The sequence below is a fragment of the Varanus komodoensis genome, unplaced genomic scaffold (assembly GCF_004798865.1).
Source record: "Varanus komodoensis strain SLA01 unplaced genomic scaffold, ASM479886v1 scaffold17, whole genome shotgun sequence".
Taxonomy (NCBI): domain Eukaryota; kingdom Metazoa; phylum Chordata; class Lepidosauria; order Squamata; family Varanidae; genus Varanus; species Varanus komodoensis.
The window spans coordinates 16807140-16830834 of NW_025335505.1; the positions used below are offsets into that span (position 1 = coordinate 16807140).

Sequence of the window (23695 nt, forward strand, 5' to 3'; positions counted from 1 at the left end):
GAGAGAGAGAGAGAGAGAGAGAACAATCATGTCAGGAGGTGCTTGCTAATGTGGAGAATAAAATGGGAAATGTTTCTCATACTCAGACTTCCCAGGCTGCATTAGTAGCAGTTCCCTCAACAACAGGGAACTATAATGAATTAAAACTGAGTGGCCAGATGCAAAAGAGAGCAGAGCTTCTGAACCTTTAAAAGAGATGTATAAGTGGGATTTTTAGCAGGTGTGGCTTGTTATGCAAGCTGCTGAAAATCCTTCTTTTCCAGAACTTACAGTGCAGGAGCCCTTTCACATCTGGCTACCCTAGCTTGAAGAAGTAAGACTCATGGTCTATATTCAATTTTTCTTCTTGTTGGGTTTTGCCTCACTCCTGTGCAGTTAACAGCTATGTGACCTATTCAAATATTCCTATCCTAATAATTTCTTCTGGTATATTTGTGTTTGTCAGGCCACTTTGAAAGACTCTGGAGTAGGGTCAATCAAAAACTTATCACCTACAGATGCTTCATAATGCTCCTTTCAAATTCCACTGGTTAAGAAATAAAAGAACAACTATGTTACATGCATATCCAAAACAATGTGAAAGAAGTTTCTGTATTAGATAAAGTGCCACAAATGGATAGAAATGTAGCTGAAGGGATTAATCTGGATTTTCCCTTACTGGGGGCCAGAAGCTCTCTAGCTGGTGCAAGGTAGGGATTGAGGTTAAACAGATTTTCCAGTCTGGTGTAGCAGTTGCACGAGTCTTTGGATTGCCAGTTGAAGGGCACTCCATCAAAACAGTTCACTTCTGCCTAATAAGGATTATGTTTGTTGAAGAGCTGCATATCTGGTGAAATGTATCTTTTTATTAATAAATAAATTAATTAATAAATTCTTAATAGATTCTTAAGAATAAATTCAGAATGTTTTTTAATGAAAATTCTGTGTAACATTGTCAGGTGCATGTTTCTCCAAGTACTTCCAATGAAATTTACTTTTTTCTTACTTTTTCTTTCTGCTTTATTTTATTTATTTATTTATTGGCAAACAGTGGCAGAAATTAAGAGGCCGTGGGCCTCATAGTAAGCACCAGTGAACACAGTGGGATTTGCCTCTGAATAAATATGCTTACAGTTGTCTTGGGTGACTCTTACGTTTTGAGGTGAACATTGTAAACATCATTTATTCAACTGCTTTATTCAAAAGGCAGATACTCATAAAATATACTTTTTAAAGTATGCCATTAGAGCTGAAATGAATTTACTAGAAAAAATCCCCTTAAAAGTCTCCTTTGAAATTTGACATCAAATATTCTGATATTATCTGAGCACCACATATTACAGAATAGACAATTATCTGATACCTGCATTCAACAGCTAATGATTTGTCAGTGTTTTATAGGTGATATTTAACAGTTAATTTATAATAATACTTGACAACAAACTATATTTGATCATTTACAACAGTACATGTAATCCAACAGAATCTGAGGCATGCAATGATATTTAAAGTGTAAGAGTTAACAGCTTATGATTACTCTTGTTGGAGGCATGTCAAAATTAAAATCATCAGGATCTGTGAAGAAAATTCGCACAATTTTCCAATTGTGAAGCAAAAGTTTAAGGTGTTATCTAACAGTAACAGTGAGTTAACAGTGGAAAACTCTTGTGCGAGAGTAAGGACACTGTTCAATACTTTATGTTCAAAATGTGAATTTAAAATTCCTTATCCAACATCAAGATGGCAAAATGGACATTTTCAGCAAATTTCATTTCAGCTCTCTATACAGTCACTCCCTTACAGTTAAGTTTCTTATGTACATAAAGAAGGCTTGTTGGATTGGAACACACACATAGTTCCTAGTTCAATCTAACAGGCAAAGCTGCACACATGTACATCATGTTCCTTAAAGAAAAAGAAAAAAAAAGGCTGCAATTGCACCCCTTCCTGTTTTGAGAGAAGTAGATCCAGTGCTAACTCCCTGCTCCTCTTCCGAACCGCAGAGAACCAATCATCAGGACTGCAACTTTCAAGGAACATGGAAGAGCTTATACAACCCATGGGCTCTTAGATGTGAGCCAATGTGTGCATTGTCAGTTGATTTTGAATCCTTTGGTGCAGGAGTATTTGTCACAGTAAAATAAAAGAATACTCTAAAACTCAGTGTAAGAAATTATTATACATTATTTTATGTATCTTTATATAAAAAATTACAATTAGCAAGCAATATGACACAGAGAAATGGGTAGGAACAGCAGTAATTATGAATGCATGCTTTGTACAATGTATCTCATCAAAGGGATTGGTTGTTGTTTTGCCAACTCAGATATTCAGCATCAGACATGCAGCTCAGTGTCAGATTCAGCCATACTTGTTAGACTTACATCCAACAACATTTCTATTTAAGTGATTATGAGTGGATAAATACCTGATTTAACCATTTATTCCTGAAACTGGGTTATCTTTTCTTTGTAATGAACAAAAATAAATAGAAAGAAACAGATGATGATGATAATAATAATAATTAATAAATGATAGCAATGATAGTAATAAGTGTCTTATTGCCATCCATTAATTTTACTCATTACTGACTGATGATTTTTTTTTTCATGAAATTGGAATAGCTGGTCAAAGTCCAGAACATCTCTAGCTTGAACTTCCAGGGCCGACATTTTCACAATTCACTGTAGTATATTCAAAATCACTCAGGATCGCACTATTTTCAAGCAGTCTACATAATGGAAACAATGTACATATAACAAATTCAATGTAAATACTCTTATTTGACATAACATATAACATACAAGTAAAAAAGAACAACATTAGGTGGATGCCATTAATTTAATAGGAAATGTAATCCAAGTCTATTTATTTGGACTAGTATTCCATGGAAATCTTACACATGGCCCTGACCAGGCTCAGATCATGCACAATAGTTTACATGAAACAAGGCCTGCATATGTAAACACCACCCAAGCAATCCACTGATTGCCAAAATCAGATGGAATGCCTGGGAAGATGTACTTGTACATGAATGTCCATACAAAATGTTGTACCAGTAGTAGCTGGGAGAATAGGGAGCATGTGCAGATTTGAGGATCACTCTGTATCCACTTGTGCACTGTCCAAAAAGCAACCTATATTTCTAAATAAATGTACTTAGAATTAGGATGTAAACCTCACTTGTGCATGTGTATAAAAGTGTTTTTGGAAGAAGTGATGAACAACTAATTGCCCACCAGCCTGATCCTATGGTCAGCTGCTCAAGCAATAAAAGGGCAATGTGGCAAGCTGTAACCATGGCACCTGTTCTCAAAGTCATCCTGAGGCACCTGGAGCCAAAGATGTAGTTCAATGGTTCTTTTCTTGCCCTTGCATATGTGAGTGGAGAGGAGACAAATCAGATTGTGTATGGCAATACGAAGCACAAACCTTTGTGTATCGATCTTCTGGCAAACCACTGAAGTGATTACTCACACAAAGATATGTTTATGCATTCAAATCTCCCTGTGAGTCCCTTCACTATTAAGCAGGTGGTAATAGAACCTTTTTAGTTGTGGTTCCTCATATGGAAAATGGTCTGATTCCTAAATTCACATCTGTTTGGTGCTAAGCACTTCTAATTTAATCAGACTTTTAACTTACTGTCATGATCCCCTGGTCTTAAGCTCTGCTAAGATTTGTTTTACCCACTTTGCTGTTTTATTGTTACTTCTGATTGATTTAACTGGTTTAGTTAACATTAGTTAGATTCTTTCTCTAAGTTGCCATAGGCATGCATACATTGAAAAGCCAGGTATGTATAAATCAGTAAAGAAGCCTTAACTCCAAAAGCATGAATTCTTCACTTGAAAGATGAAGGGAGCAATCCACAGCCCCAGAGTCTGCCCGGGGGGTATAGAATACTTCATATTTCCATTTCTGTGGTCAGAGGCAGAATGCACAATGCCAACAACAGGAGAGATGCAGTTTGTGCTCAGATTCCCCTGAGAACCAGAAAGAAAGAACCAAACTGGCTGATCTCTGAGGCCAGGAAAACAACCTTGGAGAGGGAGAAAAGGGGGCTTTTCAGTGGTCAAGGAGGAAAGGAGCTAGGAGGTGGCAAGTTATAAGGTATCCTGTGGCCTCCTCAGCCTCTCCTCTTAAATGCTGTTCCTAGATGGGGAAGAGCGGGGGAATAAAAGGTCTATCTAATGAAAATACAGAAAAATACAGGTTGGAAAGACAAGGAGGCTAATATTGCCTCTGCTGCTCCTCCACCATGCATGGGATGCTCCTAACTCTGCTAGTTTGGGGGTTTACAATCCTTATAAGAGGATTAGGGTTCATTAGGCTTCTTCATTAGGGTTAAGTGTTCGAATAGTGGCAGAATTCAGCAGAGCAGTCTATTGCAAGGCATTTTAAAAAATGTAAATCAAGTGTATTTGTAAAAGTTACCAGTTAACTCAGTTCCCAGTCAAAAAGATTTCCACCTAAAGAGCATAATTTCCATCTGAGCAATATCACAAAATAAAAACGCAGCTGTTGAGTAGAAATATCGTTGTGACACCAGAAACATATTTGAAATTCTTTGGTGCGAAAAAATAGAGGATCATCTACCCCAAGACTGAAACTTCTGGCAAAATAATCGTTTCAATGTTGACATAAAGAAGAAAGTTGCCAGTTGAATGATCTCTCCACTGTGCCCAAAAATCAAAATGAAAAACGTAATATAGATCTCTTACTACACAGTACTAGTCACACCATTTAAAAGATTTGCTTTCTGTACTGTTTGCTATGCATACACATAAATATACTTGAAATACATGCAATCTACAACTCAGTGATTTGGGTGCATGTAAAGGAGAATTTAGAGCATATGTGGAGTTTCAACATTCATGTTCAATATTAGGGAAAATGCAGTGCGTTCAATGGTATGGTGCTTTTACTACACTGAACAGAATGGCCACTTTTGTAGAACTCCACATATACAATTATATGATGTAAAGCTAGGGGCAGATGTGGATGTGGAGAAAGATATCCAGCTTGGATCACCCCAAAATGAATGTGGATCTGAACACATTTTGCATGATGAGCTCCATATATTGCAGGATGCATTCCTGAACAAGAAAAATGTGACTAAATTTACACATTTTAAATGTATACTATTAAATATGCATATGTTTTAAAATATGTAGAAACTCATCACCAGATGAGTACAAAAATGCATCCAGTTTTTAAACTTATGCAGAAAATTCACATGAAAACCTCCAATAGACTTTTTTTGCAATAAATGCAGTATAATAATGTTCATTTTAAAAATTCACATGGAACCTGCATGGAGATAGGGAAAAGAGGACAAGGGAAGACTCAGACGATGCAATCGGACCCTACATGGAGCTTTGGACTGTGTCAATCTCACTGGAGAGATATGAAGGAAAAAGAATACGTCTCCTTAAACCCTTCAGGAAATAGTAATTAGTGCAAGCAAAATGAAAATGCGCAGTTACATAAATGGAACAAATGCATTAAAGTTTTACCATCTAACTGTTAGTCAAGGCTTTTCCTAGCATCATAAATTCTGAATGACAATAGAGAAAGATAACAGATGTCTTCCTGTCTTAATCTGACTAAGCGTTTAAGTGGTATCAAACAAACAGCCTGATTCACAGCTGTTGGCAGCAGAATGAGACCAAATACCAGTGCTGCTCTCACAGCAGGGACAAGTCATTGTTCCTGATCCCAGATGGGACTTAAAATGTTATCTCCTTGCATGTACTTTGCGGCTGATTATTCAGGGTAGGAGGTGCAGTTTAGATCATGGCAGATAGTGTGTGATCTTTGCTTTTTCCTTGGTAATTTCAGTAGATGGGGCCATGCATTTGGCCTATTCCAAACATATAACAAAAAATGTATAATAGGGACTCGAATTAATGCTGACCCTAAGTCTCTATGCATTATCACCACAAGGATGTACTCTGGTCAAACAGCCGATGTGGCAGGATGCATAGACCTCTCAGCTTCAAACTGAATCTACTTTAAATCTTCATTTATTTCACAAATATTTATAGCCAGATGTAAGTAAGATACTGCCAGCCTTATCTAATTCACAGGACTGTCATGAAGATAAAATGGGATAAACCTATGCATAGTCCTTCACCCCACCTTTCAGTAAAGGTAAATATGCAATATAGACAGTGCTTAATTGCAGACTTCCTGTATCCAAATGGTATGAATTTGGCTAGAAGTTATTACTTGTTGAACCTTTTATATATCATTTTCTTAGAAAATGAAAGCCAAACAATGCTTTAAGATTCAAGTTTAAAAAGTAGATTATATATAGCAAGATGCAACTGAGGATAGTAATTTAGGGTGCAATCCTATGCAAGTTGAAACAAAGACTTAGAACTCACACTATGGGCTATTTTTTTTTCCTGTCTAGAGATGCATAAAATTGCCCCTTTCTGCATTGTTTGCTATAGCATTTCCTTCCCAATATGTTTAAATTCTTTGTATGCTCAAAACATAGCACAAATTTCAAGCAAAGCAAAACACAGACAGAGGAAATGATGAACAGCCACCAAACTTTAAAAAAGAAAACAATGGAATGGTGAACTGGGAGCTTTAGAGTTGTTCACTTACCTTCAGTTTGTCTTTTACACCCTAGTTGTGTTGTACTCAGATTCATGTTTGTTTAGAGACCCAATGAGGCAGAACCTGGAATGTTATGGCTATTTCATTCAACATAATATTGTTTGCATAGAAAAAAAGAAATATATGCATGTACATTCACAATTGAAACAGACCTTAAGAACTGAGCAAATTAATCCAAAACACTTAAACTGGCATGCAAATATACAACAACGTTGTTCTAGCTGAAACAATGAGCTCTCACAAATCCCCATCAATATTTTCAATATGCCAAGTTGGTGTCCTGGTTAGCCCAACAGACCAGAAAGATCTAGCGCTCTTTAACTCACAATGAGCTGTTGTACATGCCAGGCATGGTTTTCAATATGCAGCACACACCTGGAAATTGCCATGTTGTCTAAATCTGGACACCAAGGGTTAATTGAAGATTAAACAACCCTCACAGAACCCTTGGCTTGTTGTAGGTTTATAATGCCTAACGCTGGGTTTGCATGACGCTGCAAGCCCCTAGTGAGTGCTGCATGTTCAGAATGGGGCTGGCACATGCTGCAGCACTTTGTGGGTAAAACAACTGCCAGTGAGCCCAGGTGTTTGTAGGAACTGAGCCACTGAGACTGCTGACAGAGTGCTTTGGAGGTCTGGGATAGCTGGTGGCTTATATGTACAAAATGAAATGTGTGGGCTACACGAAAAGTATATAAAAACACATAGAGAAGTAAAGAATGTATATGAAAACAAATCTATTAAAATGTTCTGAGTTTATCCAAATAGCATTTTTGTTTTTGTTTTTGCTTGCAAAAGTTCGATCATTTTTGTTTACAAGCATTCTGCAGTACATAGCAAAAAAAGAGAAAGAAAAAAGTCCTCATGTCATTGTTTAAAATAGAAACCATGCTGCATTTGAATTGGAAATACCCTCCCTCCCTCTCTTTCTCTCTCGCCCTCTCATTTTCTCATGCGCACGCATGTGCGCACACACACACACACACTGCAGACCTAAAGTAACAGCAAGCCAAAACAATAAAATCATGATGTTGTCTACAGGGCAAATAAATAAATAAGAAGAGATACTATGTTCAACTATGTAGATCATACTGTAATACTCCAAAACATTGTCATTTGCCATGTAGAAAGCCACATTCCATAGGGAGAGGTCTTTTTCTTACTGGTCTGCCCATCACCAAACTGACGTGTTCTGTGATTTGGCAGTACAGATAACCACTTTCAGCCATACTTAAACCACAAGCATACCAATTTTCCAAACAAAACTCTACATAATTACACCAAAAATTTCTTTGGTATGGTAAAATGAACCTTTCTTTTCTTTCTTTTTTTCTATTTGAAATCAACTTAAGAAACATTGAAAACATAATAAAAAGTGAGGTTTTTAATGGAGGGACAGGAATGATGAACCAAACTGAATGTGATCCAGCAGATCCATAAGTAGATTTTCCATTTTTTTTTTAAATTTACAGGACTAATTAGCAGCCAGTGTAGTTGCAGCTGTTTGAGGGGAGTGACTGAGAAAGAATTTACTTTCTTTCCTTGATCTAAATCCCTCCACTAAGATTCTCACCTCAGCATTAAGATCTACTCACAAATGAGAGGATCTAGATCATGGAAAGTTTAAAGTAAGAAAGGACCAAACATCACTAGTTCCATCATTTTTGAAATCAGAAGGATAAGGTTGCTAATTATGATCATGAGCGGCCCAGAGGTGCTGTGGCATAATAGGAGGCATACAAATGTTTTAAACAAAAATAAATAATAAATAAAATACTTGGTAAAACTATAACATAAACAAAGAAAAATTATTAGTACAGGAGAGTCTAACAACAGATGTGACAAGTCTGTGTCACATCTAGTTTGGCCCCCAAAAGAAGAAAAAATAAGTACTGAAAGGCTGAACAAAAATATTTCGCTCTGGCATAGAACTTGTCTTTCAGTGATTTGCATGCAAAACTGTTATGGATTCCAGTGACAACTGCTATCCCATCTTAGGAAAATTTTTCTATAGTAGTTAGGGATTCTTGGAACAACAGTGTCTTTGCCACTGCAATTTCTATGTGATGTTTCCATGAAAATCCCCCTTAGATTAATCACTGCATATAAGTTCACCACAGGCTATGAGAATGGATTATAAGAGAAAGAACTGACATATACATGACCTGAACTCTAGATGAAAATATAAGTTAGAGAAAAATAAACAATCATTTAGATTAAATGCAGTCCTCACACAATAGTCTTCATCAAAAATCTATTGATACTGACCGCTGGACAGCTTTATCATGCCTGGATAGCCTGTGACTCGTGGTCGGTACCTCTTCGATTTCATCTATGTCACACGCATCTGCAGCATCTTGTGAGTAGCTATGCTTCATGACAAGGATATTTCTTCTGTTGGTGGGCTGTATGAGGGGCTTTACAGGCTGCGGTTGAATTTCTGTCAAGATAGGTGTATCTCTTGTGCTGAGGTTACTACGGCTGCCCTTAGTGCTAGATAACTGTGATCCACAGTGGTGGTCATGAATGCATTTTGAAGATGATCTACGCAGTTTGTGATAATTTTCAAAGTCATCTGCAACATCCGCAAGGTCCACGGTAGCCCCCGCCCCCCTAAGAGTGCATAACTCATAATGAGGAGGCTCAAACACCTCCTGGAAAACTGTTTGATCAAAGTCTGCTTTCCTCTGAACAAATTTTTTACGAGGCTGTTTGATCTGTACTATAACAGAGATAATGATAAGGAGGATCACAATGCAAGAGGTTACTCCAATAATTGTCCCACTAGTATTGGTAAGCTGGTCCAGCAGGCTGGCTTTTCTCTTTTCTGTATGATGGGGAAGAGGAGAAAATAAAAAGTAAAATAATTAATAGTCCTTAAAAAATAAAAGCACAACACTGTCATTCTAAACTGATCTAAGAAAGACTAACTTAAATAAGAAGTTAAAATGCAAGGCAGTCATTCCTCTTGCCAGGGATTACGTGTGAAAGCTACTTCACAGTATTCATTTTTCCTCCATTTGAAAAAAGGAAATAAGGTAATATCCACAGCATAGAATCTGAACAAATTCCTTTTAGACCTCATTCACTTCATTTCCAGAAGCACTCTATTGAATGGGATAGGGGCCTTCTCAGGCAACAGTGCTTTTAATGTCCAGCCATCCAGTAGCATCAGTTCACAGAGATTTAAATAGAAACGATTATTTACCAGTGAAACTTCTCTCACCTCTAATGTTAATGATTTATTTGAAATAGTTGGTGCTAGTTTCATGCAGCTGACTCAGGAGAAAATACTGGAATTATTACAAGTCTGACTTCCAAGAAGCGGGGGAACCTTTCTTCCCTATGAGACATTACTTACCTTTTGTTCTAAGATGCGTTCCAAGGTTCATAAATATAAATCTTCAGAAAAATCTTCACAGCTTTTTCATTCAGGTAGCATAAATTTCACTTGCTGTACTTAACTGGCCATGTGATTATCACTATATGTTGAACTTCACAATACTTGCCTTCAAATCTGAGAAGTCCACTAGACTAGATGGTATTTCATACTTTTCTGCAGAGATTTTAAAGAACAAATATAGGCAATGTGGGCTTCCAGAGGCTTTGGTCCAGAACTTTCATCAGCTCTTGCCAGTGGTGAGGGATGATGGGAGTTGTGAGCCAAAACATTTGAAAGTCACAATTTAAGCTCCCCTTGTTCTTTAGAATTTTCCATCAGAGTTAGGAGGAACCGGTGATGGTTGAAAAACGGACATTGAGAGAAAAGTCTAGTGTTGGCCAGAAGAGGCAGTGATCTTTCAGAATTTCCTACATATCCTGAATGATAGAACTTCACTTTAGTTTTGATGCCTCGGGGCATCCTGTGACTTGATTCCTTCGGTTACTGTGTCAGTGATTTCACAGAAAGATATGAGATTTAAGGTTGGAAAAGATGTTCACATCAGAAGTGTATCATTCCTCTGTATTTTAACCTTATTGTTGGAAAGGACTATTACTTTTTATGAGATTTTAGAAGTGAGTGATTTATTTTGTCTTAAGAGACTACAAAAAAAACTGAAACAGCAGTTTTTCAGTGTTTTATACAAGAGTGAAAGAAACAGGGTGTCATCTGAACAAAAGAGGTTCATAAGGTCTCAGCGAAGCTCATAAGCTTAAGAACTCAGAGGCACTGTACAAGCCTGTACCACAACTGCTTTCTATATCACTGTTCTACTAGATACTTCACCTGTCACTGTGGAGTCCAACTAGAAAGCTGCTTGTGACTAAAGGCCCAATGGAATGTTTCTATCAAACTTTCTGGCAAGAAATGAAAACAATAGCTTTTCCTCCATTGTATGGCCTCAATTCTTACTAAGAGAGACATACTACTTCGGAACACGGAGGTTCCATTAGCTACTATTATAAGTAGCCACTGATAGATCTATCTACCATGAAAGGTCATTCAAGCTACATTCCATGCAGAGAATTCAATAAGTCTTATGACAAGTAAAATTACTTGGGACTTAACAGTTATTGGCTAGATACATTTTTAACACAGATGAAAATAACTTTTATGACCAAGCTTTACCCACCCCCACAATAGAGGACAAGAAACCTATTATAAAAATTTTATTTGCCAATTTGTTTCCCTTCCAGGAAAGGCTGGAAGTTAAACAACATTGTTTACTATTCATTGATTTAAAATAGCTGTTATTGCTACTCTTAAAGCAGGGGTCTATTGTATGCAGATATTTCCTATTCAACTTGATATTTTTTAGATGACTAAGCATTTGTGAAGGAAGCTCAAGATGTTATTACATCACTTGAACCAATGGTAAGGAATAGTAGACTTGACTTGGTCATGGTGGTACATGGGACTTTTTGTGTGGGCATTTAAATATGGAATTAATTATGCTATTTAGCGTTATGTCAGTTTTCTTAATGAACTTTATAGATCCATAAATATGTTGTTACTAAGAATAAGTATGTATTTTTTGTTGTTTAAAATCAGCATAAAATGTAGGACTACAAATAATGGACATATTATGATTGGCCTACCCTTCACTCTTTGTAAACATTTTAACAATTAAAATTAATACATTATAACAGAGAGAGATCGTACTGTTTAACCAACACATGGCAGACGCTAAATTCTGGTCAAATGCTAAATTGATGACTGAATGGATAACTATGCAATATGTTGCAGATACGTAGGAGTTCCCCAGCGGTAGACTTCCTTACCAAGGCAGGCTACATCAGTTCCCTCCCAGCTATCTTCTTAATGGCAAACAAAGACCTTTTTCTTCAATCAGGCTTTTGCTGTGTAAGTGTGTCTGCTGGTCTAGCTGCTGTTGCTATCGCTTTATTGCTGCATTTTAATTATTTATTTTATTGCTGCTTTAATCAAGCTTTATCTAGGAACATAATTCGGAGTGATATTTTCTCAGTAGAAAGGGGCAGAAATCAAATAAATCAATAAATATGTTGGGAAACTGTGGAAATTAAATTGTCCCCTTGGGAAAGTTTAAGGGCTATATCGATATTTGTCTCTATGCATATTCTAAACTGGCAAAAGGAGAATGAAACTGCATGTAATGGTTCCACTCCTTACTCCTAGATGATTGATGGCTACTGTGGCCATAAGTTGCTTTCTCAGTTGGCGGACAAATTGGTTCAGCCCTTGGCATGTTTAGACAGACAGGGGCAGTCATAAGTGCTTTCTTGTGTGTGTTTCACAGACGGTGTAACTCCATTTTTATACCATTTCACTAGTTTGGGACAAATTCAAGGTTCAAGTACTTAACTGTGAAGCACTAAATTGCATGAGTCCTAGACCTCTACATGGATGCCTCCAATTTCCCATATGTTATAGTCTTTGAGTGGATAAATGGGAAAGCACATTTTCTCTGGCTGCACTCTGAATGGGGAACAACAGAATGGCTGTAAATCTGCCCAGTTTCATGTGAACATTTAAACTTCTACTCTCTGTTGGCTGTTTCAGTGTTTGTAACATATGAAAGTACAATAGTAAAGGCCAGCCTTCACTGTCAGAAGCATTGTCCTGCTTAATGAAAGAGGATAGTGGTCACAATGACCTGTTCATTAGCTTCCTAGAAGCATAAGCCTGGTTACTGTTGGAATCGGGATAGTGGACCAGGGGGACTGCTGATCTCATCCATAGATCATAACTCTATGACTTATTCAGAATGTTTGCCTTTGTCCCTAGATACTATGCAGAGGTTAATGGGGACAAATGAACTATAATAGATGTAACTCTATCCAGAGCAAGCAAACTTCCTCCAGGAGCCACTCTTACGGGCTGCATGTTTTACATGTAGGCATTACTTCTTAAAGCAGCACTGCCTACCTTGTCAGCACTGCATAGCTCTGCCTAATCATCCTCTTCAGTCCTAGTCAGCCTTTCTAGTTAGGAATTCAGTCTGTACAAACATCAACAGTGCAGCGACAGTTCTGATTTCAAAAGGAATTCATTTCCTAAAGATCACACTGAAAGCCAGTTCCTTCCAAAACTGTCCTTAACTGTCCCCAGTCATGCAGCCAAACAACCCCAGTATGTCATTCAGGCATCCCTTGCTCAGAAATTCAATTCTTTATATTGTCCTGCATAATTAAAAAGCAAGCATGGTGCTATTGTTTGCCCCTTGTCAAGAACAAGGCCTTCCATTTACTTAGCATTCCATGGCATGCTGTGTATATGTTTCAACTTTTAATTCAGCGTGATATCTTTGAGAGAGACTGGTTTGAAATGAAATGCATTTTCAGGACAAATATTGATAACTGCTGACTTGCTGGCAGGAGCCTTTATTAGAAGTCAGCATGATATTTTGAAATCCCTCTCCATAACCCAGTAGGGAATGCAGATTCATTTCAGGATCTCAGGACTGATTCATGAAGACCTGGAAACATCATTAGCCCCAGTCTTCAAAAGATGAAGCCAACTCATCAGCCTATCCACATTTCTGTTTCCTCTCTCTTCACACATTAATTGCCCAAAGGAACACCACATTCTGAAGGGCAAATGTGGCTACTTAAACATGTTCCCTGGCTACAGTTACTGACACTGAGACATGGAACATTGACTTTTCAGCTGGAAAGGCTGACATGTCTACATATAATCACATATAGACGCATATATTTTTGCACATATAGACTTCAATGGGAGCTAGAACTCAGATTGTGACCATTTGAGGTGCTGTGAAAGCCCTGCAGGCAACTACTAGGCAAGTAGGCCTGCCAAGTGCAGAAGGACAAGCAATTGCATTTTCCAGAGTAAGTATTGGACTTTTGATAGGCAGTTGTTTTTCAAGTAACCCTTTTGACTATTGGGGATATATTCTGATGTCTCTCTTATTCATTTACTTTTAGAAAAGCATGCATAATGTGCTCAGTCTTTAGGTGGAATGAGATACACACTTGAATATTTATATCCCTAAAGTGCATTGGAAGTAATTGAAGCTACTGTCTAAGATGCTACAGGGAATTTATTGGTTTATTTATTAAACTTCTATCCTGTCCATTAGTCAGGATGAAACAGTGTATTATTGAACCGAATGGTAAGCATTCGCATGACAGTGAATGTAATAGACCATATTCTTATACATTGGTAGGAATAAATTATGTAGCAGTATAAATAAGCATTTTTCCAATTCCATTCACATGCCAACATATTACCTTTGCAGTGGTTTTCATCCCACGGATACACACAGTTCTGGAGTCCATTGCAGACCAATGTATTATTAATACACATATTACTATGGCAAAAGAATGTGTTGGCTTCACAGGGGGCTAAAAAAGAAGGGAAAATATGCATCAGCAGAACTCCAAAGGATATGCCTACAATCCAGCCCACACTTAAAAACCTATAAGGCAATCCTAGTGAAATCACAGATGGCAGAAATGATATGAGTAGGATTTCATTGTCAGGGCTTCACTGTCCTGTGTAACTCTAACCTAGCAGGAGCAAAAAAAAAAAAAAAAAAAAAGACTATGCAAATTGAACATATATGCAAATTTTCTTATTTTCCATCATTTGCAGAAACACTGGCTGCAGTCATGCTCTATTAAAACATCTCATGCATTTTAAATATTTAGTGTGAAGTCTATTTGCCATCAGTTGTATATTGTTAACTTAGTTCATAGTCCTATGCATGTTTAGGTAGGAAAAAAATCTGTAATTTGCACCCAACATGGCTGGAGCCAGTTCATGCAAGGATCCATCTGAGTAGAAGCCACAAAACAGTGAAAGCCCACATCCAGACCTGTTTCATATATACTTTTGAGGCCTACAAGTGTAGAGGACAACTACCACTGGTCTGAACCATATAATTGTTACCCTTCAAAATAAACACATTCCCATGTAATCTACATGTAATTATGTGCACAGGTAATCTACACAGGTGGAACACCATATCAGCACATTCTTAGAAATTTATGCACCACACATTTCTTCTATAGTACTTCTGTTGCCCTGGAATAAGATACTTTCACGTACACACAAAAGGACGTGCACTGGGTTTTTGCCCTGTGTATGTGAAAGAGAGCTGGGGGAGAGGGAAAATATATCAGAGTGAGGGGTATCCTACTACAGATTCTGAAATTCAAAACAGTTTTGCTGTTGTTTTCAATGGAATGTGGTGCTTATATTGCTTCAGTTATATGTTCAAGCACATATACCTCTTTAAAATAAGTAGATGAGGAATAACAGCTACAATAAATGTTTGCCTTCTGTTACTGCATGAACAAAGATTTTCACAATCCCTGGGAAGAAAGAAAAGTATAGTTGCCTAAGGCACACAAACTGCTAGAATCAAGCTGTTAATATTACTAAAGGCCCAGGATGAAAGTGTGACTGGAGGCCATATACTCCATCCTCAGTGAGAAATTCACAACCCAGTGGAGATAGTTCAGCTATCGAAAGTTCCAGACTATAATTTAAGAATATTCAATCAGTATAATAGCATGTGCCTGCTCAGACAGCCATATTACCATTTGTATAATGATACACACTATATTTTTAGTAGTTAATTGGAAGCACTGTAAAGAAAATAGCTATAGATGTGTGTGTGTAGGCACCAAGCCATAAACATATGCATTTTTAAAAAAATCTATATGTAATCTTGTGTTGAATTATGTCAGAAGGTAGAAGGAAGAAATGAAAATGCTTTCATAACAGAAGACAGCAAATAGTAAAACTTGACCAAGGGTTGTTTTTATAATTTGTTTTGTTTTTATTTCTTTTGGTTTGGCCTGGCCTGGCCTGGCCTTGCTTCGCTTCGTCTCGTTTTGTTTCCTTTTTGAGATAGTACTGGTCTGTAGTGATCACCAACCAAGATACCATAAGAGAGAGAAAAACCAGTATTCCCAAAAGGCTGTGCCATACCACCGGACAGCTCAACCAAAGAGCAGATGAGATGTGTAATGGGACTAAATTTTGAATTCATATTTATGCTGTTCTGAATAAATAGACTTGTGATAATCTAAGGCAGATATTCTGAGATCATATGAGCAGGGACACTGAAAACATTGACCTAAAACAGTTCATGAATTCTGTGTGGTTTGTTAAGCCCTCCAGCCAAACATTATCAAACAACCAATGATCCAGTGATTATGTAAATACAGCAAGTATGCAACCAGGATGTTTAACTATACTTGTTTCATGTAGACCAGCCACTGACTGTATGACTGGGTTGGGATTACACAGCGTGGCTGCCAAGTTACATATTCAACCTTTGGTCAGAGGTTGTTGTGTCATTGCAAATATTAAACAATCCTCATAGAGCCCTTACATAACCCTATAAATGCAGGGTTTAAACTATACTCACTGGGTTCACATGACAAAGCAAGCACAAGTACAGATTGTATATTCAACTGAACACATGGACAGGTCACCAAGGATGAAACAATGAAGGACTTTTTTTGGTTTTCCTTTTGTCCTGTCCCTGAGCTCCCTAGTCAGACCACCAGCTAAACCTCAATCCAGCCCAGAGAAGAAAACAACAACAAAAATGCAAACGATACCCCTGAGATAGTGGAGATTTATCGTTTTAAAACAGAATTTTTGTTGCCTATGTTTTTCTCAGACTGCCCACTTCATACCCACATGTAGATCCTCCAACAACAAACACTCAAAAACTAGCCAAAGGAAAAAGCCTGCAATATACACTTGCCTGAGAGTAAGTCCCACTACTGGGATTCCGGGCAGACATGGATAGAGCTGTAGTGCAGAAGAGCAATGTGATGTTTGTGGTGTGTGTGTTCCTGTGAAATGAGAATGCAGCAGCAGCAGCATGTGCGGTGAAGTTGGAGTCTGGCTTGCTTCTGATCAGTGGAGGCTTTGCATGCACCACAGGGGATGTCACATTTGTAAGCCATTTGGGGGCATCTTGTTTGACTCTGCTGGAAAGACAGTTCTGATAGAACCCAGCAAAGTGGTATGTTCTGTTGCAGACATTGGACACAAGGTGGCGCACTAACTCTGGACGATCCAAAAACTTAATTCCACCCTTAGAATGTGAATTAATCTGATCAACCTCCTCAAAAGGAACACAGCAATCCCCCATCCCCCCAGAGCTGGATCTTTTAAAATCTTTCCCTATGGGCAATACATAAATATAAGGATAAAGGATAAGGTATGTATAAAAAGAAGGGAGAAAGATAAAGACAGTTCAGAGTTTAGCACGTTTAGAATGCCTGAACATTGGATCCCATGTCAGATATCATAATGCATGTGTTCAAAAGAACAGGAATTAAAGTTAATTATTTCTAATTAACAAGTTAATATTTTGAAACATATTAAAAAGCCATTTTGACTGCTTTTTTAATATGTTTCAAAATGCCACAAAGCTAGCCTACAGCCTCATATTGGGGGTGTCAATTGGCTGTAACAATACTGGGATTATGCCCTGTAAACAATTACTATGGAGATCTTGTATTATTATACGAACATTAATATGTAAAAAGCTACAGAATGATGCTATGATGTTAACTGAAAGGAACATAATGGAAGGAATTGTCCATTTTCCTGTGCATTCCTCCAAAACAATTAAACATTAAACAATTGTGGATGGAATGGGAAGGGAGATGCAAAATGTTCCCTCCTTGAATTAAGTTTCCTAAATTAAGTTTCTTAAGTTAACATTATAGGATCAAAGCCAAATTCCTACCTTGATCAGCAGCTCCACATAATTTGGCAGCCTCCCTGATTTCATAAAGAGGCTTTTGGGGAGCTCAGGTGCCCACAGGAGGGTAGGAAAGGAAGTGAAACCTGTCTTCTGTGAATGTTTTGAACTTATCTTAGGAGCCAGGCCATTCAGTCTAAATGCCCTTTCATCTTTTCAGGGCTAAATAAGCTTTGGGTCCATGCGTACATTTAGGGATCTGGCTACAAGGGTAAAATCTTTGCCAGGGATGGGCACAGCTAGTCAGAAAGGACACCTGACCTGCCCAAAGATATTATGTGAAAAAAATTATGACAGCAGCTAGCACCTTTGAACGAATATGATGCTGCTAGTATGCTAAGGATTCTATTTAGAAATATATAAATATATATATATCCTGTTATATGGGATCATTTCCAAAGTGTTCAATAGAATGCATTTTTAAGAATCTGTTCAGAATAGGAACATGAGTTCATAGAACATTACTGTTAGATTTGTTACAGAAATAAACAGTGTTCAAGGAAACTGAGGAAGCATAAATCTAGCATATTGCATCAAAATGTAATATTAGGTCAACAGTGGAAGTGGAAGTACTGCAGGTCCACCTGATCTAAATGTTCCATTAATTAAAAACACCCGCACTAGCTGTACATTGTGTTCTGGTTGTTTTCCGTAGGACCTCTAGTCCTAGAAGCATCAAAGGATTATGGGGATAAAAGAAAGATTTACCAAAGAATAAGACTTCTTTTTCCTTAGCTATAACCACTTTTACATTCACACATTTTCTAGTATCTTTCCCATTCTAAGTTAAGCATTCTGCTTATTTCCTTTGGGAGAAGGCAGGTAATGTTTTAATTTCTCTCTCTATATATATTCATTGGCTGGAGCAGGAAGATAATGTTTTTAAGGTCCCATCCCACCAGGAGGTCAATTCATATTGTATCAGTTCAATGACAGACTAGATTAAGAAATGAGCTGTTATATCTCAGAAAATATTGGTCTAGCAAGCCTTTTCAGTTCTTCCTGCAGCTGCAAATGGTAAGGCAAGGTGGCTGCTGGCTGGTTGGTTGCTTATGGGAACAAGTGGCTTCTCTGGGATCAAAGGAGGAAGCATCTCACTTCTGTTGCAGTGATGTGCACGAGTGTATAGATTCAGATTTACTTTGCTTGAAAATTGAATACCTCGATCCAGTATCCTTTCCTTATCTCTGTCACATTCTTTTTCATAGATTCATAGAATAGTAGAGTTGGAAGAGGCCATGAAGGCCATTGAAGCCAACCCCCTGCTGTTGGACTCAATGGCCATGCTGTACAACACCCTGCTGTTTCAACTTGCTCTTGTAAGTAACCTGGTCTGCTTCCATGCTTTCTGTGTGTTTGTGTGTGCGCACAAATACTTTCCATTAATTCATTTTTGTAGGTATCCACAAGAGCCATCATCCAATCTTTATCCTATATCATCCCTGTGGATCTCTCATGCTTTTTCAGACCATAGGAAATCCATTTTTTTTCCCCATTAAAATGGCAGGGAAATATTCTCCCCACAGGTGAACACACCTTTAGCACACATCTATTTTTAAAAAACTTTATATACCTGGTTAGTGATGCACTGGAAGATATCACAAGGCAATACATATTCAATATAATATTTATGGTCTGTGCTCTTGAGTGACCCATTTTTAACATATTAGTTGAAAATTTTTGAAACATTTTCTAGGTAGAATGCCTTTTAAAATAGGTAAAAGAGGTCCACTACAGTGTTAGCAAGTTCAAACTATAAAATAGAAATGACAAGAAAGCTTTTAAATATATTTCAAAATTAACGTCATTACCATGTTATATAACTATAAAATTATAATAAAATAATATTATATACTGTTGATATTTTAATGGTATATCTCCCTTTCATAAGAGAACAGAAGGCATAGTGCTGTAATAACATGGTGCTATAATGGGATTTCTTCTTACTTTCTTTGTATTAGACTTCCAAAATGCTGTAGCTTGATTATACAATGGTTGCAATGTTTTAAAAGCTACTTAAAACCTTTTTCTGTCCATCACTATTTTGGAAGTGACCAGAAAAGGCAAGTTGTCATTCTTCAAGTGATCACCTATGCATTACACATGTGAGCTTTGCCACACAGCACAAGGCCTAGTTTGGAGAGAAACTTCCATTGCAAAGCATCACAAAGTGGGTGGGAGCTCCCCACATGCATTCCGGTTCTCAGAATAAGAGAGGCCCCCATCCCACTTTCTAAGTTTCTCAGCCAGAGAAAACCAACTACCTAGGGAGGTGATAGGTTCTCCCACACTGGAGGCACTCATCTGTCAAGGATGCTTTAATTTTGGAGTCCTGCACTGAGCAGAGGGCTGGACTTGATGGTCTTATAGGTTCCTTCCAACATTACCATGCTATGATTGTATGAAGTACATAAAGCAGAACACACCAGAAAGATTGTAACAGTGGTGTGCTGAACCACATATGGTCCCACCTACTGTAGTGACCATGGAGAGAAAAACCATGGAGAGAAAAACCATAGCAGAAAATCTGCATGGATACAGTAGAAACATTGATAAACTCTTCCAGTTTATAGCAGAAAAGCTATCATTTGGTAATGCTAGAAGCCACCTATCTGAACAGAATAAAACTAAGTAGTGCCAAGTACAGTAAAGGAAGTTTCTTATTTATGTCATCCATACAGTGATGGTAGAGGTTGTACATTTTCTTCCTGCTGTATAGTCATTTATACTTGTCCTTGATTTTTTTTCTTTTTTCTGCCTGGCACTCACTCTAATTTATCTATTTTCTTTTGAATATTAATCTTGTTCTTATACAGCAGAAGTCTTTTCATAGACCTGGCAAATCTTACAAATTAATGAATTGATCTGTTTTATATTATATAATGTGAATGAATGGGAATTTTACTAAAAAGTATGTTTCCCACCTCTGCCAGACTCTGTTTAAGCAAACAAAAGAACACAAATTCATACAACCCAAGAAGAACACAAATTTCTATTTTCAGAAGCTAGATCTAAATTAATCTTAAAACTTGACAAAGTCACTTTTAGGACTTATCCTTTGGCATAGCCTGTTTCTACTCTGCTAAGAAAGGGATTTCCTCTTATCCCCATGCCCTGAATATAAGACTTTTCTTTTAGGTTAACGTGTAGGTGTTCCTGCTTAGAAGCTAAGCTTTTTGGAGGAATTGTAGATACAGCATGTCTGTCACTAATCAACTTGGAAATCACTGCTGCAACAGAGAAAGAGAAGAAGTGCAGCTGATAATATGTATAATATTTATAGGAACATTTCAGGAGACAGTATGTATGCTTTAAAGAGGCAGGCCTCCCTTCTTTAAGTATCTACTTTTAATTGTCTTTTTGTTTGGAGTTGTAAAAGTTTGCTGCAGTTTGCTGTTTGGAGTTGTAAACGTTTTCATATGAAGAATATCTAAGCTCATGAAAGATGATACTTTGTGCTGAAGTTGATCAGGCCGTAAATAATTATTTTAGATGTAAGCATTAAATACATGAATACTGGGAACAGAATCTGGCATTACAAGAGCATCAACAGGATACTTAGTGAGCTAATGGTGCATACTCTGTCCGGGTTTTCTATCTGCAGTCTGAAGGGAAATAAACAATTCTTTCTTGTGTTGTGTGCCACAACTCCTAAATGGATATGAATTACATATATTTTACTATAAGATGAATAATTTTGTACTTAATTATGCATGCTTCCTTTATTGGTATATATCTGTTACATTAAAAGGTACTACTGGCTGAAGTAATACTTGAACTAGCTTATTATTAAGACTTTGAGCATTTTCCAAGCTGACACCCTCCAAAAGTTCCCAGAATTCCTATCCATTAGTCATGGTGGGTGGAGCTAAATGTAACTGAAGTCCAAAATAACTGGAGGACACCAAAATATGTTGGTTATTTTCCAACCAAAATAACTGGTTAGAAAAAGTTGACCTGGACTATATAATGTGGAAAGCTTGCCCTATGCTATAGCTGCTCGCACAAGTTACAAACCTATGTTGTGTCATTCAACATTATTCCCATTAATTGTTTCTATTACTTATTGAAATATATCAAAGCATTTTTCATTTCTATAAACACCATACACAACTGTCAACAAGCACTCCAAAATACAAATTGATAGTCTTCTTCTCAATTCCCTTAAGAGTAACACTTAATCACTTTTCACACTGTGACGTGATATAGATACATATAAAGGCACAACCATTATTCTGTGTGCTATAGCCTATGCTCTTCTCTGCCTCGGCATCACTTCTGCTTCCAGAAAAGACAAACGAGGTCCACAGAACTTCCTGTGGGTCCAGGGAAAGAGGTAAAATTCTGAAGTGTTCCACTACGCACTACGTTTTCATCTGATTGGTTCTCAACAGACATGTGGGGCAGGGGGGATAGGGCCCAAAAAGCATAAACTGAGGCTTGTCACCTAAATTTAAACCCCCAGTTGTTAGTCACTCATATTCACTTTCCCTGCACAGATATTCACTAATTCCTTACTAACCCATGTTTGAGTCCAAATCCAACTTTCCGTAATTAACAACTACAGCCTCGCCTGCCATCCTGTTTCTACATTCTGTCACAACACACTTCCCTCCACGCCAAACTTTTGAGTTTTACTAAGCTGCAACAATTAATGACGATTTATAGAACAACAAAGTGCCATCTGTCTGTGTTTCTGAATTTCTGTTTTATTTTTCTTAGCTCTGAATAAACATTTCTCTCTCCTCACACACCACACACACACACACACACACACACACACACACACACACACACACGCCTTAGAGTACTGACATAGGTTTCATGTCTGTTTCCTGCCTTGGGAAGCAGAAAACCCCACACTATCTGTGCATCTGCTCTTATTATTGCAACATATCATACAGACTGCAAATCCGCTATAGTTTTATTTGCCATTATAAATGTTCACCATCAATGTGCAGTGCTAAGTCCAACTGACATTGTACCAAAATCAAATTGAATCATGACATCAGTAAATCCTTCAGGCCATACAGATCCCAATCCCACTGTGGTTTGTGGAATTTCAGTGCAATTAATGTATCATAAGGCACATGTCTCTAGAACGTCATTGCTTGTAAACTTTCAGGATGGTGGTAATTTGCCCTTTACTAGTAATATGAAGCACTTGGTGACAGTCATTTATATAAACAAACAGTAACTGTGCATTAGATGCTACATGACATGTAGCTGAGAAAAGCAATCACTTGGAAGAGATGTGGGGTCCACCCCCGCAATATATATATATATTTCTGTGCTTTTGTTTAAATTTGAAAACCTGAAAATACATCCTCATTCACATTCCATGCACAAGTTGGTGACCATATGCCTCCCCTCCAGTTCTTTATAAGCAGTGAATCCCCCATGCCCACAGGATTGTTTCTAAGGTAACAGAATACACTGCCTTCAATTTAAATGAATCAAACTCTGAATATTCAAGATTGCTTCAAATGCAAAAACAAACAAGTAGTAACAGTGACAGAGTAAAACAGAGTATTATCTCCGAGGCCAGCTTGATTTATGAACAAGAGAAGCATAAAATACCTTTGAAGCTGACTCATACAAGAACAAGAAGAAACTGAGTTTCTGTCCAGTAAGATGAGTCAGAATTCTGTTTAATTCAGCCCAAATTAAGCAAAAGCAATGCTTTAAGCAGATGCCCTCCTTGACTTGAAGGCTTCTGAATCACATTCAGACTACCAAAGAAGATTGCCTGTCCAATAATAATGTATTTATTTTGAAAGAGACAGTCTTCAGGCCAGTCAGATTCTTGGTAGATTTAGCTGCTGATATTCTCATGTTGCTCCTACTTATGCCTAGAATAGTTTTTACTTGGTTCAATATACTGCAATTCAATATACCCAGTC

At 37.5% G+C, this 23695-nt stretch overlaps 1 protein-coding gene across 2 annotated transcripts in view; it reads right to left on the reverse strand.

The window, feature by feature from the left end:
* Positions 1 to 2625: 2625 nt before the first annotated feature.
* Positions 2626 to 23695, reverse strand: part of NETO1 (neuropilin and tolloid like 1) — a 108362-nt gene continuing 87292 nt past the window's right edge. Inside the window, exons 8-10 of one of the 2 annotated variants that reach the window (XM_044426495.1) lie at positions 14287 to 14400; positions 8881 to 9439; positions 2626 to 2710 (exon numbers count right to left, since the gene is read on the reverse strand). In XM_044426495.1, coding sequence (XP_044282430.1) covers positions 2626 to 2710; positions 8881 to 9439; positions 14287 to 14400 — 758 coding nt within the window. Of the gene's footprint in view, positions 2711 to 6614; positions 6676 to 8880; positions 9440 to 14286; positions 14401 to 23695 lie in introns of those variants that run through there. The other variant, XM_044426498.1, reaches the window with a different exon arrangement.